Source organism: Apiospora kogelbergensis (genome assembly GCF_038363985.1).
Source record: "Apiospora kogelbergensis strain CBS 113332 chromosome Unknown utg000012l_segment0_segment0, whole genome shotgun sequence".
In the NCBI taxonomy this organism is placed as follows: Eukaryota; Fungi; Ascomycota; class Sordariomycetes; order Amphisphaeriales; family Apiosporaceae; genus Apiospora; species Apiospora kogelbergensis.
Window position 1 is genome coordinate 589,359 of NW_027117429.1, and position 21,163 is coordinate 610,521.

At 51.8% G+C, this 21,163-nt stretch overlaps 6 protein-coding genes across 6 annotated transcripts; 3 read left to right on the forward strand and 3 right to left on the reverse strand.

Annotated features, from left to right (window-relative positions):
- Nucleotides 1-4,212: 4,212 nt before the first annotated feature.
- PG998_014613 (uncharacterized protein) lies at nt 4,213-5,196 on the reverse strand (the record flags this gene model as incomplete). The annotated part of the gene is made up of 1 exon (XM_066881429.1): nt 4,213-5,196. One exon carries the CDS (start codon nt 5,194-5,196, stop codon nt 4,213-4,215), a length of 984 nt encoding a protein of 327 aa, XP_066723560.1.
- Nucleotides 5,197-7,709: 2,513 nt separating this feature from the next.
- Nucleotides 7,710-9,287, reverse strand: PG998_014614 (ergosterol biosynthesis ERG4/ERG24 family protein; the record flags this gene model as incomplete). Its single annotated transcript, XM_066881430.1, has 3 exons — nt 7,710-8,806; nt 8,869-9,176; nt 9,244-9,287. 3 exons carry the CDS (start codon nt 9,285-9,287, stop codon nt 7,710-7,712), a joined length of 1,449 nt encoding a protein of 482 aa, XP_066723561.1.
- Nucleotides 9,288-9,999: 712 nt separating this feature from the next.
- PG998_014615 (uncharacterized protein) lies at nt 10,000-12,149 on the forward strand (the record flags this gene model as incomplete). Its single annotated transcript, XM_066881431.1, has 6 exons — nt 10,000-10,518; nt 10,690-11,101; nt 11,169-11,575; nt 11,613-11,657; nt 11,717-12,067; nt 12,114-12,149. The coding sequence occupies 6 exons, from the start codon at nt 10,000-10,002 to the stop codon at nt 12,147-12,149; spliced, it is 1,770 nt and encodes a 589-aa protein (XP_066723562.1).
- Nucleotides 12,150-13,035: 886 nt separating this feature from the next.
- PG998_014616 (uncharacterized protein) lies at nt 13,036-14,691 on the forward strand (the record flags this gene model as incomplete). Its single annotated transcript, XM_066881432.1, has 1 exon — nt 13,036-14,691. One exon carries the CDS (start codon nt 13,036-13,038, stop codon nt 14,689-14,691), a length of 1,656 nt encoding a protein of 551 aa, XP_066723563.1.
- Nucleotides 14,692-15,688: 997 nt separating this feature from the next.
- On the forward strand, nt 15,689-17,359 carry PG998_014617 (uncharacterized protein; the record flags this gene model as incomplete). The annotated part of the gene is made up of 6 exons (XM_066881433.1): nt 15,689-15,817; nt 15,894-16,008; nt 16,070-16,294; nt 16,357-16,424; nt 16,502-16,864; nt 16,904-17,359. The coding sequence occupies 6 exons, from the start codon at nt 15,689-15,691 to the stop codon at nt 17,357-17,359; spliced, it is 1,356 nt and encodes a 451-aa protein (XP_066723564.1).
- A 282-nt stretch (nt 17,360-17,641) lies between these two features.
- On the reverse strand, nt 17,642-20,131 carry PG998_014618 (uncharacterized protein; the record flags this gene model as incomplete). Its single annotated transcript, XM_066881434.1, has 5 exons — nt 17,642-17,645; nt 18,178-19,234; nt 19,294-19,365; nt 19,431-20,039; nt 20,098-20,131. The coding sequence occupies 5 exons, from the start codon at nt 20,129-20,131 to the stop codon at nt 17,642-17,644; spliced, it is 1,776 nt and encodes a 591-aa protein (XP_066723565.1).
- Nucleotides 20,132-21,163: the final 1,032 nt, after the last annotated feature.

Sequence of the window (21,163 nt, forward strand, 5' to 3'; positions counted from 1 at the left end):
TTGGGCGAACTGTCGGTCGGGTCGGTATTGCAAGGTCCAAGTATCCCCGTCTCGCGACTCTTTTGCTAGCACGGAGAACGGACAATTACTGCTTCGGATTTTTTTTTGAATCAAGTTTATTGTCCGTATGCAGCTATCTAGCTATGACAGACATTATGACAAACCTAGCCCTGATGAGGGCTTACTCCTTTAAACCCAGGAGAGTCCAAACCCAGAAATTCCATCGCTCAACTTGCTGTCCATGCACGGCCTGTTCGTTGTAGTTAGCAAAAGGTAAGCTTTGTTTCCCGTAGAAACGAGAGCAGAGCTCCCCTTCCACGCATGGTAGTGAAAAGAACGCTAGTCGTGAGAGGGAGCCCCATGAGCTGCCTCCGTAACTGATGTCGCTGTCTGCTGAAGTGCCGACAGTAGAGTAGGAGGTGTGTTGTCATCTGCGTCGTTCTGGAGCCGTACCTACATACGTCTGAGTCGGTCTTACCAATGCGCTTTAGGTGGGTCGCTATGTGTCCGATGCCTGCGCGTAATTGGATATACGCGGACGTGACACTCCGAGGGACTCCAGAGTAGTCGAAGGGCTTCATCACGAACTTCGGTGGCTTTCTAATCAACAATCGGTCGAAAGTATCCAGGCTCTTTCAAAGCCCCTTACGCACAGCTTCGAGCTCGAGCAATTCAAACTCTGCCTCCAACTCTAGCATTGCGGTATTTCCCGTGGCGAGATCGTCCATTCCTTCGTCCATCAATCGCCACATAAGCCGGTCTTCCTCTTCCTCGTACTCTTCGAGGTCCCAGACAAAAATAGAGTCGGTAAGCCAGTCGACCTGAATAAAATTCAACACCTTCATTGAACTCTTCCCGGAACTCCTATATACCAACATGTAGGCTGCCATCACTACAGTGTAGCCGCATGGAAGAAGAGGACTCGTAATACTTTGGATTGAACAGGTCCTTAAAGAGTTGCTCAATAATCCAGCGCATAGGTGCTCTGGCCTCAAAACATCGTGCGATCGATGCCATAGAGAGACCAATCTCCCACAATGGGGCATATCGTCGATTCATGCTCGCCTCAGCGAGCCGCAAGTCTTGAAGTGATATTCGCTGCGGAGGCTCCACCAGACTGTGGTGAAAGTATTTTTCCCAGCCGAGACCACGTGTCATCAGAGTCTTCAGCGAGACCTTATGCCTGACCCACCCTCTTGGGATGGCCCATTCGACAACGAACTCGTAATGGAATAGCCCCGAATCTTTATGCCCATATCGATGTGCCAAAGACAGGTAGGTTGCTATGTGTCCTATGCCTGTGTGTAGCTGGATATACGCGGACGTAACACTCTGAGGGAATCCAGAGTAGTCGAAGGGTTTCATTGCAAACTTCGGCGGCTTTTTGGCTAGCAATCGGTATTGCTTCCCCAGACCTTGGGCACGCCGGCTATGGTCTTTATTCTGTTCTTCGAGGTCCCACAGCTGTTTCCGTCTTTCCTTTACCTTTTGGTGGATCTGGCTTTTCAGCCAGCTGAGATACGAGCTGGTCTTGCCGATCGTGTCGTGGGAGGGGCTTCTCAAACCCCTTCTTCGCTAGCTTGTCGGCTATCTCGTTGCTCCAGATCCCGCAGTGCGCAGGGCACCAATGCAGCTGGATGGGGTGCTGGAGGGATTCAGCCAGATTGTTCACTTGCCTAGCCAGATAGCTAGTTCCTTGCGTCTGGCGGAGCGCGACCTGACTGTCGGTGAAAATGTAGCAGGGAGCGTTCCACGATCGGGCGATTCGCAGGGCTTTGTGTATGCACATGAGCTCTGGATCCGCAATCCGAAGGCCGGAGCCTAGATTCCAAAAGTAGCATTTGGCTGCTCTCGTGTGCGGAGCAAAGGAATAGAGGCCCGCTACAGACCTCGTTGGATTCCCTCGGGCGTCGAAGGAGCTATCCGTGTAGATGACGGCTGCGTGCTACGGGATCCTTCGGAGGAGTTCACGATGTCTCTTCGCTGCCTCCTCTTTCCCTACGCTAAGAATGACCGGGCGCAGGAGCGGGCTATACCATGGCGGGAACCAAGATTGGTCTGTCCTCTCTATGTTTTGTGACTTCGAGAGACTTTTCAGCAACACAATGAGGGACTGAAGTTGTGTGGGGTAGGGCATTGGGGGGTTGAGAAAGATCGTAATTACAGTTGTTCCCCAGAGCGGGTTGGTTTCGTGATCCGTTAGCAAAGGCTTGCTTGACGGGGTGGTTGTGGGGTAGCTTGGTGAAGTGAAGTACATATTGGTATGCGAGCTTCGTATGCCTGCATTCCGGCGGAAGTAGAGCCGCCTCGATCTCCAGTGCCTTGGTCGGTGATTTGGGGAACGCTCCCGTGATCGTAGCCAGTGCTCGGTTCTGAACCCTTTGGTACTGTTTCCACAGGGATTGGCAGCCTCTCCGCCCGAACCAGAGCAAGGACCCGTAGTCGGCCACCGAGCTCACACAGGCCACGTACAGCTGGCGTAAGGCGTTTAGCGTGAGGCCTTTTCGCTGATGGGCGATGCGCTGGATGCCTTGGAGAGCTCCGTTGGCTAGGGTCAGTCGTTTTTCTACGTGGGTCCGAAACGTCAGCCCAGAATCGAACCAGATTCCGAGCCAGCGAACCTCCGGCTTGGGTATCACCTCGGCGTCCTGGATCGTTATGGTGTCCAGCAGAGGCTGTCAGCCGCGGTGGAAGTGGACCAGCTCTGTTTTGTCCACTTCGAAGGTCGCGCCCGCCTTATCGGCCTTGTCGAAGAGTAGTCTCAGGGCGTCTTGAAGCATCCGACAGTTCTTCTGCGCCGACGTCGAGCTTGCTGCGAGGGCGAAGTCGTCCATTTACGACAGCTGCAGCGTGCCGTTCTGTGCGGTGATCAAGCGGACATACAACAAGAAGAGGATCGGGGAGACAGGGGAACCCTGTGGCAGCCCCGAAACTGCGTAGGGTTCGGAAAGCTGGCCGTTGAACAGCAGTTTGATTTTGCGCCCGCAGAGAAAGTGAATGACCCAGCGGGTCAGCTCGTCGGGTAGATGGAGCTTCTGGAGGATCTGGATCAGCTTTTCCGGTTGGACCAAGTCGAATGCGCCCAGTATGTCGAGGAAGATCACAGTGGTGATCTTCTTTTCCCGGCGGTGCCGCTCGACATGGTGTTGTAAGAGTAGAGCAGCGTCGATGGCTGATCGCTGTTTCCTGCCGCCGATCTGCGAGCTCTCTAGAAGGTCCGGTTCGACGTTTGCCAAGTACGCCAGCAGATTCGCAAAGAGCTTTTCGAGGAGTTTGCTTAGGCAAGGAAGGAGCGAGATGGGTCGATAGGCCTTTGGTCTGGAATAGTCGGGCTTGTTGCGCTTCGGTAAGATGATCCCTGTCGCGGTCTTCCACGCGCTGCAGGGTGGTAGCCGCTGTGTAACAAGGCTTTGTAGGCTTTGTAGAACACGTCCGGGATGGCCTCGTGCGCTTCTCGGATGATACGCCAGTTGATACGATCCTCCCCTGGGGCTGTGTCCTTCTGCGGGATAGCCTTTTCGACCTCGATCGCTGCTAGGGTAGGCCACTGCCAATCGCCCCTGCTGCTGGATCGAGTCTGGCTCTTTGGGCCGGCTGGCGGTGGAGACGGCGGTAGAGGCAGCGGTGGAAGCGGCGGTGGCGGTGACGGAGGGTGGTTTGACTGCTGTGGTCTCTTAAAAAGGGTGGAGACCAAGGCTTCGCATTTTCCCAAGAACGAGGTGGCGATCTCTTCTTTCCCGTTCACCTCGTAGCGTAGGAAGGGGATGGATGGTCTGTTCTTGGTTTGGTGTAATTGTACGCAGTGAAGACGTCTCGACCTCTGGCCTCCGAGAGAAACGTAAACCAGTGTTCTTTTTTAACCCGGTCGATGGCCTGGAAGTAGCTGTTCCTAGCCTGCTTGCAGCCTGTTTGCAAGAGCTCGCCAGGCACAAAGGGGCTTGCATGGCCAAAAAAAGAGCCCTGAGCCCTAACAGTCTGTTGCCTTTACATGATTTTGGTGCCAATCTGCTTCTAAAACTGGTATACAACGGCTCTCTGGGCAGATGAGTGAATGTCCCGTTTCATCCCATTCTCGCCATCTCTATTTCTACGGTCCGTACATGACAACGACGCTTCGCATAATCACTCACAAGTGTCGGTTGCCAACGACTCTTCCGGCGCTTGGGGAGCTCAGACGTCATGGAACGATTTGAAGTGAGCCTTTGATATCGTTCATAGGTTTCTTGTCTTAAAGTCCATAGTTCTCAGCAGGCCGCCTCCGACAAGCTGTCCAACCCATACGAGCATATGGAGGGCTGTGATGCCGCTGCGAGTGAGATTGTCGAACAGCTCTTGGATACGGACGCCGTTGTCACCGAAGACGACATCGCGAAAACGAACTAGCACTCGTTCGTTGTCCTCTTTGGTGAAACGGGGGATGTCATCGATGGAGCATCTATGCTGCGAGGAGGGCAGTGTCCATGTACAGAACAAGTAAATCTCGTTATCTAGCCCTCTGCCGAGGACGATCTGGCCATCCTGTAACGAAATCAAAGCGCCTGCAGCGGGCTCGACGGTCTCCATTAAGATCTGCGTACACTTACTGACAGCAAAGAAGCAGCCGTATTCGCATCCAGTTTCCTTCCTGTCTGCTTCGGGTACGCACTTGGGATCGAGCAGGTCGGCATTCCTCCACGTCTCCTTCCGGACGGTGCTGTGTACGCCGTCGCAGCCGACCACTATCTGGCCCTCGTACACAGAGCCGTCGTCCGTGTTCACTAGCACACCCTCAGGCAATGATTTAATCCTAGTCACCCGCTTATTGACCAGAAGCCTTTGCTGCTCGGCCACCTCTTCGTGTAGCACGCGCAGTATCCGATGCCGCGACGACCATATTAGACTGTATCCATGCCCCTTCCGGAAGGTATCTCCGAAATTACTTCGTCTCAGGCTTTCCCCCGTCGCCCCGTCGCGGTAATCAATGGTACCCTGAGGCAGCCCGGCCAATTGTAGCTTGTCAAGGATGCTGAGATGGTCCAGAATCCGCTGGCCATGCGGGAGCAGCAAGATGCTTGCGCCCAGGTCAGGTGCAATGCTTCCATAAGCTTCGAGTAGTACGGAATTGACTTTCATCCGCTGGAGACACAGAGCGAGTGCGAGGCCAGTAAGGCCGCCGCCAACAATGATAACTTGGTGTTTAGTGCTTTTTTGAGCCATGGTAAGAGCAATAAAAAACGGCCATAAAAAAAGCCAGTCAGAAGGGGGTCTTCAGCGGTTTTGTGCTCAGATTTGTGCCGGCTGTCGCTAGGGGGTTCGGTAGGGACACCGGCATGTGAGTGACTCTAATAGCAATTAGTCTTCAAACTGGCGGTACGGTATAAAAATCTCTGGAACAGTAAACATTTGTTGTTTGCGCCCAGCTTCTCGTCTTCGTCTTTCTAGGGAGCCGCGTTAGACCAACCACGGATTTCGGGTTCTACACTACGCGGGATCCAGAGCAGGGCTGCACCACTTCTGATGCCGCGAGTTGCGCTAGTGCGCCGTAGCTGCTCTTCCAATGCATCCCTACGGTATTGATATAGAGGGGCGGCAGGAACTTTTGAGGGGACCCATATCCATAGCCCAAGCTACAAAGGTCAAATACCATTCTGTCCTTGCAGCTAAAAATCAAATGAACATCTCTATCATCGTCGAACCCAAGAGTCGAACCCTCATGGTAATTTTCGAGTCAGAATCGGAGAAAATGCCCAGTTTTGAACGGGTCAGAGTTTTTAACACCGTGACCAATTTGGGATAGTCCCGTAGCTAGGTATCTGCGTAATCTTTTAATGCCGTTGGATATGATTGATTATTTCCCGCGGGGCACCCGTTCCGGCCAGGACCACTCACTAAACCCCATCCACGCCAGAGCCGTGCGCGAGTCATTGTCAGCCGGCAACTACTACCTAGGTAATTAAGCAGTCCGTAGGGACTCCTCAGCGCACCATTGTCGAGATCAGCAGCGCCCCCGTCGTATAATGATGAACGAGTACACCGCTTGCAAGCCTCGGGGCGACGGGGTAGCTTGGTTGGCCTGACGGAGGCCGTGTGCTCACGTACTTTGAGGTTCATCAGCTGTCCGACAAATTTAAAATCGAGCGGTCGACACGCTGCCTTCTCTTGCTTACACGGGAGCGGATCGACTTTGAGTATCGTTAGAGGAAGTAGTCTTCATGCTGCTATGACCAAATTGGGAGCATGTTCCCGCATCTGTTGTGCTTTCTGCCGTCGTGTCGCATTTCGGTTCATGTTGTCAATCGCTAGGCGTACGCTAGGCAGCGTGTCGTCGGCGCGCTTAGGAACAGTCGTCGTTTTCGTGGCTGCTCAATTGCGTCGGAGAAAACAGGCATGGCATTCGTTGCTGTTTCGAACTTCGCCTATAACTGAATTAGAAGCCTGCTCCCATATAGCACAGCCGCTTTGCAACGAGAGCTGCCGCTGCACCTTCAGGTCTGATTCGCCCAAGCCTGCTTCCGCCGCCGTTTCACCGCCCCATGACATGAGCATCATGTGAACCACTCTTATCCCGCCCGGTAGGACGTAGCCCCTATCTAGGTGCACTAGGCCTAGGTGCACAGGCACCACGCAACCTTGGAGCGTAGCTAGCCGTGTGTATGTGTAACAGTCATGCTGTAGACGCTCAAGGCCATCTGAGAATGACGACTACGAAAATATCCATCGAGACAATCCCGTTTGCCCTTCTGGGCCCGTACTGTACTGTCCGGCTTCTTTGTTGTTGTAGAATGGAGAGCCCCTGTTTCGAATCAAGATTTCGTAAGAGCCTTCGTTACAGGTGTCGAGGCCAAGTGTAAGCTTGGTGCCTATCCGGTAAATTATGATGTTGGGTGGCGTGACATATTTCTCTTCGGTTATGAATGATCTTGAAGAAGCGTCAATTACATATCATCAGCACCATTGGCTCAGGAGGCCCCGCCGTCGCTGTGGATAAGCTTCTCGGCCTCGACACACTGTAGCTACAGCAGCCAATCTCAATAGCCTTGGTTAGTCCAGGTCATGGGTATGACTTTTTCGGTAGACACATGGCCTTTTCGCATCGGCCAGAACGGGCTAATGGCGACGTTGCTTACCCAGGCTGGCCTCAGTATATCGCTTCAAGTCCTGGAAGTCAAGCACGGTTGGTCCCATGGTGTGATCACGCATGAGAGCCTGACAGCGGAGGTAGACGCTCCTGACAAGGCCTGGGAGATCAATTTGAATACTCTTCAGTCGTTCCTGTGCGACCGGATCGTTGATACGGCCATCGGCGGCTGCATAAAATTACTTTTTGGCCATGGTTTACTCTACCGCGGTCGTAGGAGCCAAATACCCGGCAGTAGAGGCAAGTCCTCTCCCCTCACCCCCATCACGGGCAGTTGCATCTGACCGACTTCAGTTGCGATGAAAACAAAAGTTTCAGCGCTTGAAAAATGAATGCTTCACAACTCAACCAGGAGCTTCTACAATTCAATAGACCTACACAAATGTTTCGACATATATTTTGTATCTTGGATTAGCAATTGTGGTCAGTTGATTTACTCCCAGTCAATATTACTCGATCTAGACTGAACGCGTTCTCGCCCAACCATTGCTCCATAGACGCAGCCAAATGGCTCTCTGATGTGCGGTGCGGCATCACGTCGGCTATACAACTCTGCCCCAAAAGCCCATACTCAGATGTATTAGAAATACATTCAATAGATGCCAGGAATAATTTTCCACCGCACAATTTCTTTGTAAGTGTTCCAATCGTCACCGTACTTCTTCGCGCATGCTGCATCATCCCGGCTCTCTCGGTGGATAAGGAGAGTGGCAAACCAGACGACATAACAGTATGTAAATATCATGCCCCAGCCTTTTGCAGGCCCCTGAATCACGCTCCGGCCGTCCAACATCTCAATCGCGCCTTCGGACGGGGTGGCAACTGACGCAGGAAGAATGAGATATCCAGCCAGCGCCGTGGGGGCGCTGAAAGGCAAGGATTGGAGCCAATCACCTAAATAATTCATATGGCGCGATATGCCCCACCAGCCGCCGGTTAGCAGCCTAGTGCCCCTCTTGGTTTGGATGTACGGCAGCCTTGCAACGCTCGGGTGATTGGGCTCGGTCCGGAACCTGAGCTTCTGAGCGTTGAAAACCCGGAATATATACAAGCCAAGGATGAACACAGCGCTGAGGCCGATCATCATCCCGTTACTGAGTTGTACTGGGTGGACAGCGAGGTAGCGGCACTGCGTGGAGTACAGGAAGGGCACCAGGACGATGTCGCCGAAAGTCAACATGAACCCCAAGCCGTCAGTGGTGATGTCCATCATTCGGAGGAGACCATCTTCAAAGAACTGGCCCTCTAGCACGTAATACATCTGCGCGGCCGTGGTGAGAAGAACGCTGTTGCTGATGAAGCCGTATATGCGGTATTGTTTAGCGACAAAGGCCAGGTCTAGCAGAAGCCAGCCAGTCAGGCCAGGCCGCATAGCCAAGAAAGACTTGAGATCGATCTCGCCGAATACAGGTAGTGTAATACGCGGGTTCAGTTCACGCCCAATGAAAAAATCATAGATGTGGCTGCCTGTATTTCCACCTATGGCTAATTCGCGGAGTTCGCTATTGCCCGGCCTCACGCTGAAGCTCCTGAGATACAAGTATACTGATATCATGAAACTGAGGATGATGTCGCATGTGATCAGCTGAAGGTACTTCTCTGAAATAAAGATCCAGACAGCAAAATTTGCGCCCTGGAGAAAAGTGCCAATTGCACATATGAGTAGGTGGACTACAGTAGAAGAAAAAGCTGGGCAATGATTCCTTATCAGCGCGATTCGTCAAGGGTGTGGAAAATATTGGCTGCCTTACCATTAAAGCGATACTCGAGGCTACGGCCTGATTCTCGTAGTTTTATCCCAGCGACCTTTTCGGCCGGGAGGACAACGAAAAGTACCATACTGAACATGTAATACATCAGGAGCCAGCCTGCAGTCTCCCAACTTGCGAAGCCCCTGATACCGTCGTGAGGCCAGGGAATCTGGGATTTGAACGCTTCCCAATTCAACTGGACAGGACTCAAAAGAATAGGTACTGGACAGCCGGTCTTGTCGTTGCAGATGAAGTAGAAGGCGTTGAAGAGAAAAGGGAGGCCAACCATGATGGCACTGGCGCCGAGTCTATGCAGAATTGTTAGCCGGTTCAAATAAAGAAAAGGGCAAACAGGTGTACAGGGATTAAACTTACGGGCCACCAAACTCATATTTGTGCTTTGACGGCGCCATAATCATTGTAGAAGTTTATCGATGTACAAAGAGTACAGGCAGGGAGTTGGGACTGTGACGGAAGGGCGAAGGGGCTTGTATTTGAAGGAGGATAGAGTCAATTTATAGGCGAGTAGGAACACAGGTACTAGGTATGCTAAGAAATTTCACCAAACACTGCGTGGTAGTAGTCGTTGTCGACAACACCGGAAGCCTTAATCCCGGGTCATACGATTCTATGTGGGTATGGCGTACAGCCCAGCGTTATCTATTGGGGGGGCTGCGTGTACCTGCCATTGGCTGAACGGTCCTGGTTTTTCCTTACTATGTAAGTAATGAGAGGGATGGGTTATTAGACATCTAGATAGCCTAGCCTACATATTTGGGATCTGGACTTTGACCCACCTCTGGAACCCACAAATTCATTGTTCCCAGTACCGGCAGCCTCAATCCCGAATGGTACGATTTAGTAAGTTCCTTCTTACCCGACCCGCAAGCGGAACATGGCAATGCCTGCCATTGGTTGCATAATCTCGAACCCTAGCTCTCCAGAACCCGAATACGAGGGTGGGTGATCCAGCAATTCAACCTCCAACTGATCAGTCTGCTATATAGACTGGTCTAATTTTGAGATTTATTGGAGTATGCATTTTATATAAGTCTATTGTTCAGTAAGGCAAATCTGATTGTGTTCTCAACCCCCCTTTTACACATGCATCCATCAGTAATATATTTCCCCATGGATTTTATTTGCGCGGGAGTTGTGCTGGTACTGCTGCTATGGATGGGATCGCAGCTATGGGCGCTCAACCGCAACTATCGTGCTGCCCGCCTCATGGGCTTGCCAATCGTCTTGTGCCCCTTTGACCCTGACAGCGTAAGTTACCCCTCCATATCATCTCTCTACATGGCGCCTATCATTACTCCTCGTTCCACATTGCTAAAGCCCCGTCAAGCTAACTATTCCAAGTTTGTCCACGCTGTCGCCTCCGAGCCTCTCCGCCTCGTCCTCCGCCCCCTCCTCCCCACTGCGGCCTTCGCCGCATTCGAACTTACAATCTGGGGTTGGGAATTCCACGACAAAGCCGCCGTCCATGAGCGCCTCGGGCCGGCTTTTGTTCTTGTCACGACAGGGCTTAACCAGCTTATCTGTGCCGACCCGTCCATGGCGGACGCTGTCCTTGCTAGGAGACGAGACTTCCTCCACCCGGATATCACTATCAAGGCCATGGGTTTACTAGGCCCGAATGTTGTCACAGTACGTTGATGCATACTTTTGCCCCGCCTCCTTCCTTCATTTTATTATTATCCTATTATATCTAGTTATACTCTTGATTGCATTCTTTCTTTCGAATCGGTAGGAAATAGTGTTGTACTCAATCGGGCTCTTTTATCGGATGTTGACAATAAACCCCTTTCCCAATCCAAGAACGAATCCTGGTCCCGGCAACGACGAATTGTCGCCCCAGCGCTCAACGAACGCATTAGCGCCGGCGTTTGGAAAGAAAGCGCAGATCAAGCATCCTCCTTCGTTGATACACTATTCTCCACACGCCCCTCGTGCTTCCCGCTGTCCCCGTTGTTGTCCTCCAGCAAATCCACAGAGACAGACCCTAGCCTCCGGACAATCGCCATAAATGTTCTCACGCGTGTAGCGTACGGTCGCCACACTCCTTTCGTCCTCCCCTCCTCGTCCCGCGCCCCGGTTGCTGCCATGTCTTACGTCGACGCCATCTCCCTCGTTACCGAACTTCTCGTCCCCGCTGCATTCATTCCCGCCCGTGTGCTGAGCCTGCCTATCATGCCACGGATCTTGCAGCGCCTGGGCATCGCACTGCGATGTCTGCCCCACTTGACAACGGATATGCTTGACCATGAGCGCCGGACAGACTCCCCCCATTGTCCCAGATGCCGGTCAGACGAAGATCACGGGCCAGCAAGACACCGTAGATACTATTATGAGAACACTTGTCCGTCTCTCGGACCAGGCTAGATGCCAACACGACAATGGAAGTCACACCTCGCTCGATGATAAAGGATCCAAGATCAGCAGCAGCGTTGCTAGCAGGACCTATCTGACAGAGGAGGAGATCGCAGGGAACCTCTTTATCTTCACCGCCGCCGGCTTCGACACCACTTCGAACACGATGTTCTATGCCGTCACCCTCCTGGCGGCTTACCCAGAGTGGCAGTCTTGGGTCCAAGCTGAGATTGACACCGTGCTAGGAACTATGCCAGGATCCTCAGGAGACCAGTCGCCGCCGCTAGACTATGCAGTAGCCTTTCCAAAACTGACACGCTGTCTTGCTGTCATGGTAAGTTACAATGTCACTTTTAATTTCTCGTGTACAGCATATCGTGAAGACAGCCGATGACGTTTTGTGGCATGGAGAGTTCGTGAGCTGATGTGTCAACCTTAGCTGGAAACTCTTCGCCTCTATCCACCGGTGACTCAGGTAATGCGCCAGACCGCCACAACGCAAAGCCTTCCGTCTGGACAGTGTGCGGCGACCCCCATCTGCGTCCCAGCCCCCTGCGCCGTCTATGTCAACACCATGGCCCTCCACACGTCTACCTCCGGCTGGGGCGCAGATGCGCTGGTCTTCAACCCTGCGCGCTGGCTCCAGCCCGGTCCTCGCGAGGGAGCGAGGGAGGTGCTTGTGGCCCCGCCCCGCGGCATCTACCTTCCCTGGTCCGTCGGACCCCGCAAGTGCCCAGGCCAGAAGATGTCTCAAGTCGAGTTCGTGTCCGTCATTTCGACGCTCTTCGGTAGGTGCACCGCCGAACCATTCCCCAGGAGGGGGAGAGTATGCAGCAAGCAAGACAGAGACTATTAGACTTGACGGAAGATAGCCAACCGGGTTTAACGCTACAGATGAACAAATCTAAGGATGTCCATCTAAAATGGACGAGGCGATGAAGTGGTGTTTTGTTCGTTGAAATCTGGTCCTACTGCGGCTGTTTAATGCTGCTGACATAAAGCGGGTTGCAAATGGCTTTCCAATGCCGGAGTTCACTCACTTTGTGGTGTCCAAGGTATGCTACCATTATAGGGACATATAAGATTATTGAAACAACGTCAATTGCGGTCTTTTAATTCTGAATTTTAAGGTATCAATAAAACTACGGGATAATTGAAAGACATAAGATTCCCAGTAAAGAGTGCTAAAGTTGTTGTTGTATATTCAGATTCGTGGAAAACATGAAATATGGTCTCTTCCTAGTTTCTTGCACCAAGAATGAACTTGGTCAGGCTTGCTCATTTTGCTTTATGCATTCACAGGCAATAAACTCCTTGGCCACTATGAGCCAATGGAGTGGGGAGTATGTCATGACAGTCTGAGTGGCTACGTTCATCTAACAAATAAGAAGGTTTAGCTAGGTGGGACGGTGTACCAGTACATTAGAGGGGCCACCGTTCATCCCATCACCTCGCTATTATGTGATTAGAAAATGAATACCCGCACCTGCCAAATCCCGCCCCAAGAACGCGACAGCGCACCCCCTTAGTATATTGTAATAGCACCAGCTAGTTTACACCTCGATATTACTACAGCATAATCCTCGTTAGGTCGTTATGTGTTTCTATGAATCTAAATAACATTTATATAATAACTAGGACTGTTATTAACTACCACGAGCTAGGTTAGATTATAGTATAATAATAATATATATTAACGTACCCCACAAGCGAGCTGCGCACACAAGCGAACTGCGCACTTCCCACTAATTTTCCTATAATAAACTTTTGAACAACCATTCTCAATTAATAAACATGGAAACAAAAAACAAAGAAGGAGGACTTAATCTAGCGCTTCAAGCACTCCAAAAAGACCCTAAGTTAAGGGTACGAAAGGCTGCAGCGATATACCATGTCCCAGAGTCGACGTTACGTAGCCGACGACGCGGAATTCAACCACGATCCGAAATCTCCGCCAATTCTCGAAAGCTTACAAATCTAGAAGAGGAGGCAATTATAAACTATAGTGTCGACTTAGATACGCGATCATTTCCCCCTCGGCTCAGTGGTGTGGAAGATATGGCAAATCGGCTACTCGGCGCGCGCGACGTGGGACGCGTCGGCGTCAACTGGGCTTCGAACTTCGTACGACGACAACCAGACCTCCGGACGCGTTTTAATCGAAGAATCGATTATCAGAGAGTCCTTTGCGAAGATCCCGACGCGTATCGCGCGTGGTTTTCCCTCGTACGGAATACAATTAGCAAGTACGGGATCCAAGAGGAGGATATCTATAACTTCGACAAGACCGGCTTTCTAATGGGTCAAACCTCGTCCGAAATGGTTGTTACAACCTCCGATCGACGCGGAAGGCCTAGGGCAGTTCAGCAAGGGGATCGGGAATGGGTTACAGTTATCCAGGGCGTCGGATCGTCTGGCTACGCCATCCCTCCATACATCATCTTTGCTGGGAAAACCCACCTCTCTTCCTGGTATGAGGACAGCCCATTGCCGAAGGATTGGGTGATCGCAATCACAAAAAATGGCTGGACTACGAATGAAAGAGGCGAGGACTGGATCCGACACTTTAATCAACATACCAGGTCTCGTACGAAGGGTCGTTATCGCCTCCTAGTCCTGGACGGCCACGAAAGCCACCACTTGACAGCTTTCGAGCTCTATTGTAAAGAGAACTCGATTATTACACTCTGCATGCCTGCTCATTCGTCGCATAAGCTCCAACCTCTTGATGTCGGCTGTTTTCGTGCGTTGAAAAGGTCGTACGGGAAAGAAATCGAGGGTCTTATGCGGGCGCATATCACCCACATCTCAAAGGAGGACTTCCTACCGGCCTTCTTGAAAGCGTTCCTGGCAACTTTCACCGCCTCAAATATCCAGGGAGGTTTCCGAGGGACAGGGCTCGTCCCGTACCACCCGGACCATGTCATTTCACAGTTGGATGTGAAGCTATGTACGCCGACGCCTCCGGGAACGTCTTCCGGCCTACCCATCCCTTGGGAATCAAAGACCCCAAATAACCCAATTGAGGCCCAATCCCAAACCGAATACGTGAGGAACCGTATTGTACGGCATCAAAATAGCTCTCCAACGTCTATTTTAGCTAATCTCGACCAGATCGCAAAAGCTACAACGCAAGTTATGCACCGAGTTGCTCTTTTGGAAGGTGAGAACACGACACTTCGAAAGGCAAATGAGATGCTTAGCCGGCGCCGAAGGACGAAAAAGAAACGGTTACAGGATGGAGGATCACTTCGGATACAAGCTGGAGAAGACTTGCAGTCTCAGAGGGACGTTAATGAGCAGTTACAGGATGAATCACGCCGGAGTAGTGGTCGTACGAAGAGGCTTGAGACGCGCCCGCGACGCTGTAGAACCTGCGGGGAGCCCGGGCATAATGCGCGTACCTGTCAGAATGATGTAGAAATATCTGGAGATAAGGATCCTGATTGAATTTAATAGATTATATGCGTTGTGATAGAATTAACTTATACTTTATAAGACTGGGTAGTGGAAAGTGCGCAGCTCGCTTGTGTGCGCAGCTCGCTTGTGGGGTACGTTACCCCAAGGTTGAGGCAAACGGTTCATTTTATGTTCTATTAGTCAACACAACTTCGTTGAGAACTTGTGATTTTAACTTCAACGAACCTATCCAACCAACTAGCTACTGCGCTTACTGATGGCCTGTAGCTATTACATTACGACGTGCATGCTGCATGCATTCTACTTGCTTGTGCGGATGATGTCCTCCCACCTTGCTACCCTCATCACATCATCACTTCCTATCCGGGAACGGCCGCCCTCCTCGATACGGGCATTAGTCCTTGGAAAACCTGGTCCGGAACACCTCCCCTCCCCAAAGTCCAATCTGCCAGCTGCGAAAAATTGGAGACAGGATGACCATGCCCGTACCTATCCATTAAGCCTCCTCCAGTCATAGTTCTTTCCAAGGTTGTCGGGGGCCCTGCATATACCCTGGCCTATAATGGGTCACTATAATGGGTCACTATACATAGATACTAGTCCCGAGAACTTGATGTAGTTGTAGGACACCAGACTGGCTGCCAGATTCGGTGTGGCTGGTCTGTCTTTACTCCTCTCACCAGGGTAAGCCCCAGAAGAAATCCGGGCTCGCATGGATTATACTGAATATCAATATCGCCTCAAGGGCGGTCGAAAGAGGGAGGGAACAGGGCCGGGCAAGATGGGTCATCCTGCGTGTCCGGGTTTCATCATTTTCGTTAGCACGAATTGTCACTCCGCTTTGACGGGCGCGTCAGCAGGCACACGGGCGCAGTGGGCGTCCCTATGGGAAAAATAAAGTCTGATAACTCAGGTGTCTCCCCACCACGGGACGACTGTTTTATGCCGCCTAGCTATATCACCGTCGGGTCGTATGGTTGTGTAAGCCGTCATCGATCTGCTGTCTCTCCAGAGACCCCTTTCAACGATGGCTCGGCTTTCTTCAACGCTGGCACTATGGGTCTTGGCCGTCCTCGTCACAGCTCAGAATACTACACAATCGACGAGTTTAGTATCAGTCCTATCTTCGATCGAGGACCAGTTGCCAGAATGCGCTGTATGTAAAACCCGCTATATACTGCACAACCTACCCTGCCGTAACACTAGTCTAGACTAAACTGACAGTTGTATAGTCCGAATGCTTCAAGACCAAAGCCGGGTCGAGGACCTGTGTCGAAGTCCACGGCTTCATCGTCACGGAATCTAAGGACTGCATGCGGGCGAGCTGCACAACTCACCAGCTGATGAGTACGTCACATTGCCCGGTCCTTCTGTTCCAAAACCCCTATACTCACACTTTGAGATGCAGGTGCCGAGAAGCTTTTGACAACAACCTGCGGAGTCGAGCCACAGAATATCCAGCCCATGATCCGGGCCGTGGCGTGGACACTCTGGGGAATCGCCACATTTTTCCTGGTTGGGCGTCTACTCGCCCGCTCCTCGTATTTCGGGGGCATGCTGTTGGAACATGATGACTGGGCTATCGTAACATCATTCGTCGTGCTTACTGCAGTGACCATTGGTGCTGAGCTGAGTATGTTGCACCGAGAGAAAACCCGTCATAGTTAAGAAGCTGTGGCTAATGTGCAACGACAGTGGTGATATACGGCCTCGGTACCGACCTGTGGACGCTCGACGACATTCACATCAACATTGTGCTCATTGTAAGTTAATGGATGCTCTCGCAGATCAACACCCCTATCTATATACGGAACTCGACTGATCCTGGTGCCAAATCCAGCTTTTTTACATCGCCGAGTTCGCCTATGTCATCGAGTCCACTCTTACAAAGATCTCGATTCTTCTCCTCTACCTCAGGATCTTCCCAGATCGCAAGTTTCGCAAGCACTTGTTCATGCTCATGGTCGTCATGGCGCTTTTCTGCGCGGCGTTCGTCGTCACTCTCCTGACATATTGCGTGCCCTTCGACTACACATGGATGAGGTGGAACAACGAAAGACACAGCAAGTGCATCAACATGGATGCGCAGACGTACACCTGCGCTGCACTGAATATTGTCCTTGATATTGTCATCTTTTTCATGCCGATACCGCAACTGCAAGTAGATCGATTCCTCAAGCTGGCTGGCCTGATCGGCCATTCAGTAAAATACTTACATTCCCCCCCTCCCCTTTGAATGAAGCTCGATTTGTCGTGGAAGAAAAAGATGGGTATCATCTTCACCTTCCTGGTCGGCCTCTTCGTGACGATATGCAGCGTGGTCCGGCTCCACGCCCTCATCGACTGGACTCTCAGCACGAACCCGACGATGGACTATGCGAAGCTGGCGGTGTGGTCGCTGGTGGAACTCGACGTTGGCGTCATCTGCGCCTGCATGCCAGGCATGGCGGGGCTCTTCCGCCGCCTCAAGACGCGCGGCACCGAGTACGTCCGCTCGCGCGGCAGCCAGAACGCCTTTCAGATGCTTGGCAGCTCCAGCCGGCCCGGCTTCGGCTGCAACGGCATCACCAAGACCACGGTTGTATCGGTCCAGTGCACCCGGGGCGACGGCGACGGCGACAGCGAGTCCGAGGTTGAACTTGTACAGCGCTCCAAGGAGAATTACGAATTCCAAAAGGGCTATGGTAACGCTATTTGAAAGGAATGGGCGTTCTTATGTTGAAGATATATAAGCCGAAAGGATAATACAAGAATAAACAACTTCACACAGAATAGAACTTGGGGGTCTCATGATATTACGGCGTTGGAGTCTATCATAGATCCTGGACCGGAAGCAGGCGAAAGGGCGGCTTTGGTGAGCCATCTCCAAATGCTGTCAAGTAGAGTCGAGTAGTCCATGACGAACGGCTGCGTTTCGCTTCGGTTTAATGGCAACGTACCGTTCCTACAACTGGCTGTCCCCTTGCCTCGCTTCAATGCACTAGCTGCGGCGTGTAGTTAAATTATTATAAGCACTCGTGGAATTGTCTGAATCTCCTGATGGAGAGACGGGGCCCCCTCCTGGAACATAGCAGCCACGACTGCACCTCCTAGCACGCCACCCTCTAATATCCTCGGCCCTGGCAGCGTTCACTGTCGTCACAGTAGCGACCCGACTTGCGATGCCGGTGGACGCGGCTACGACCTCACTGCGATATCTGTTGGACGGCGTCTCTCATGCGGTGACAGACATCACCGAGCGAGCGCTGACCATCTGACCTGCGCATCGCAAAGGGCGCTGAGTGAACAATTATCACGCGATCGCCTTATTCGGGAAGGTGGGAGAGAGATAATTATGCGGGGGAGGCGCAGGGATGGGGGTCACTATTTTTTGATATTTTTAAATCAAGTTTGTTGCCTCTATGCAGCTATCTCGATATGACAGGCATGAGATATATCATACAAAAGGCATTATATTGCTAATTATGAAGGCAAGCCCACTCCTTCACGGTGTCTCTATAGTCCTCAGGCCCATACGGCTCCGTCACCTCCGCCAACCACCAGGCCTTCCGATGCACCCGCAGGCCCAGATCACCGACTAGGAGGTCCATGTAAGGTAGAGCATCAAAGACAAAATCAGGGAACTGCGCGCCGTGTCCTGCAGGATAGCGCCACTTGCCAAAGCGCGCATGCAGGACCGTCTCATAGCGCAATTCGTCCAGTCCTTTGCTTTCGTCTTGTTCTTCCGCTGATGTACATGGGGAAAGTGGAGGCAAGACCCGAGCCTGCAGCTTGTCGTGGAAATAAGCGTTGATCCAAAGGGATTGCAGGTGTGCGATGGGCGCTACGCTAAAGTTCATCATGGCACCGGCGAAGGCGATGTCGCGGAAGCGCAGCAGGTGCTCAGCGACAGGAACCATGAAGCGGTAAAGGTGATAAGGGGTAGCGGTATATGACTGTACTGATGGTACGGTGGCGTCATCTTGATTGGAGGAGACGCCTGGAGTGGCGAGCAATGGCTGGAGGGTTTTGTTCTGCGTGGGCTGATTCTTGAGTCGGGGGAAGCGGGAGAGAATTTCGCGGTCGGCATTGTCGACGGCTTTGATTGTCCAGATCGGGGCATCTTCGGCATTACCCAGGGTAGTAGATGCTATCGGAATACCGAGTTGCATGTCGATGCCTTCAGGCATGTATTTGATGCTTTGTGCATGTCTCCATCCAGTGGTACTCATGAAAGCGTCGGTCTGGAAGGAGATACCGTTGGACAGGTGGACAGTCTGCGGCGACAGGTGGTCGATGTCTGCTATATGGATAGTGACAGTGCCATTTTTGACCAGGTCGAAGAAGTCGGTGGGGTAGTTGAGGATGGAGAACGATGAAGCCGTAAACATGGCCTGGCTCCAAGGCTTAAGTTTCTTCACTTCTGGATGTTTGTCGTACTGGTTCAAAGTGATAACATCGTTACCTAGTATAACCCAGAAGGCGTCGACAATTTTCCGCCCAAATGCCGTGCCATGAAGGAAATTGCGGATTCTAGTGTACCCGTCAGCAGTGCCCCAAGTGCAGGGGCTGAGCCAGGTGAGCAGACGAGTGTCTAGTAGGACCTGCTAGTTTGAAGTCGGCTTGCTCGCTCATGCGTTCACGGGAACATACGGACAAGTTTCTCCAGCCACATCTTCAGCGGTGTGACGTAGGGGGCGACATCCATACCGGCCCATGACCCGTCTCTGGAATTCATCAGTTAGAAAATGAGTAGAGACGTGTGGGCAGCTGAGATGTCATTCTCCTACCTCGTATAACCCAATCAACGTGTACGCCCTTGATTGCATAGGCGTAAACAGCATCCCATGAAGATTTTGTGCCGCCAAAGACTGTCACGGACTTTGCAGTATCAATGGTGGCGGAATTCTTTAGGAAGTCTCTGCTATGAAAGAGAGGAACGTTGAATCCTTCCTGGCCTTTGTAGTCCGGCATGAAAGGCTGGGACGTCAAGCCCGTAGCTATTACCAATTTCTTGGCAACAAATCTGGCTGCGCTGCCGGCTGTGTCCTGCGTGGTCAATGTCCATCCACCTTCAGGACCGCCACGGTGTTCAACGGTTGCGACTCGGTGACTATATCGGATGGCCTGCAGTACGTCAAATCTTTCGGCGTACTGAGTTAAATATTCATGAAGTACATTCCCGGGAATATGCTCGCCCGGATTCACATTGAATATTTTGGAGTCCATGGGGAAGTCTGGATACTCGTAGGTACCCAGCATATTATTGCTCTTGAGACCCGGGTACAAGCGGTCCTTGGCCCATGTTCCACCAAGGCTGGAAGCAGCCTCCAGGATCACGAGGCTCTTCTCTGGGTTCAACTGGTGAAAGTTCTTTGCGACAGCAAGACCGGATAAGCCTGCAATGCGATGGTTCTGTCAGCTTATTTTGAGGCATCAAAGGACGGCGTTGGGTACCTGCCCCGATGACGACAAGGTCAAGTTCCTCCATTCTCTTCCCTACGGTTAATGCGCGACCGAGATCCTGGCGAAAGCAAGTACCCAGCTATTTCACCCAGCGCTGAATTAAAGCGCTACGTAGGGATGGGATTCGCCCGGGCACCTTCAGTGTTGAGAACTGCAGATCAGCAAATAAATGTAAATGATGCGACTGGACAATACTGGAGCTCAGCGGGAACGAGGGATATATTTTCCGACGGCAAGTAAAGAGTGTCAGAAAAGGGCCAGGCCTAGGGCCAACATAGCCTAGAAAAGTTAGCGGTGCAGGGCGCGGCGGAGGCATGGGTCGAGACTCATTTTAGCTCGTGTCCAGGTGCAGGGGAAGCTTCCGAGAGGATTCCATATGCGATAGCACAGGCAAGGGGAACGTATATAGGCCATTTGAATTTTGCTTGTGGCTGTAGGGCAGATGCCTCTATGAGAGATCCAGGCTGGCTGGTACATGTAACATGTAACATCTCCGTAGCATAGCAACCCAGCAATTTCGCTAAAACATGTTTTTCTTATCGAGGCACGCAATGCTAGGATATGGTTTACGTGTAGGTGTACAATACGCCTTTGGTGTAACGTGACAATCGTTTTCTATTGGTTGTTTGCGATTGCCTAGCCTAGCTAAACACAGCGTTTCACCACCTGGAGCGTTGCACCGCGATGGAGCCAAAGTGCTCTCTGCACATTTGCTGTTTTAGATTGGGGTGCGGGCACCACTCTTTTGCTTAAATCGGTAGACTGGCCGGAACTATTTGCTGATCGCACCAATTCGAGTAGGTCGATCACAAATGTATGCTTCTCTTCCTACCCCTGTGTTAGAAGACTTGAATCACGGCAGATCCGATGGCAATGCCATGTTGGTCGCAATACCGTGGCCTGGTCTGTGTGGCACACAGCATATGTTGTTGGTTGGGTTCATATCAAAATAACCTTCTATTTGCCCAGAGAAACTTTATACCCTGGCCTTGCCGCTTTCCCTGATTTCTTCGGTATCGGACTGGGTTGTTTTCCTACCTACAGTCCTTCCCTTTTG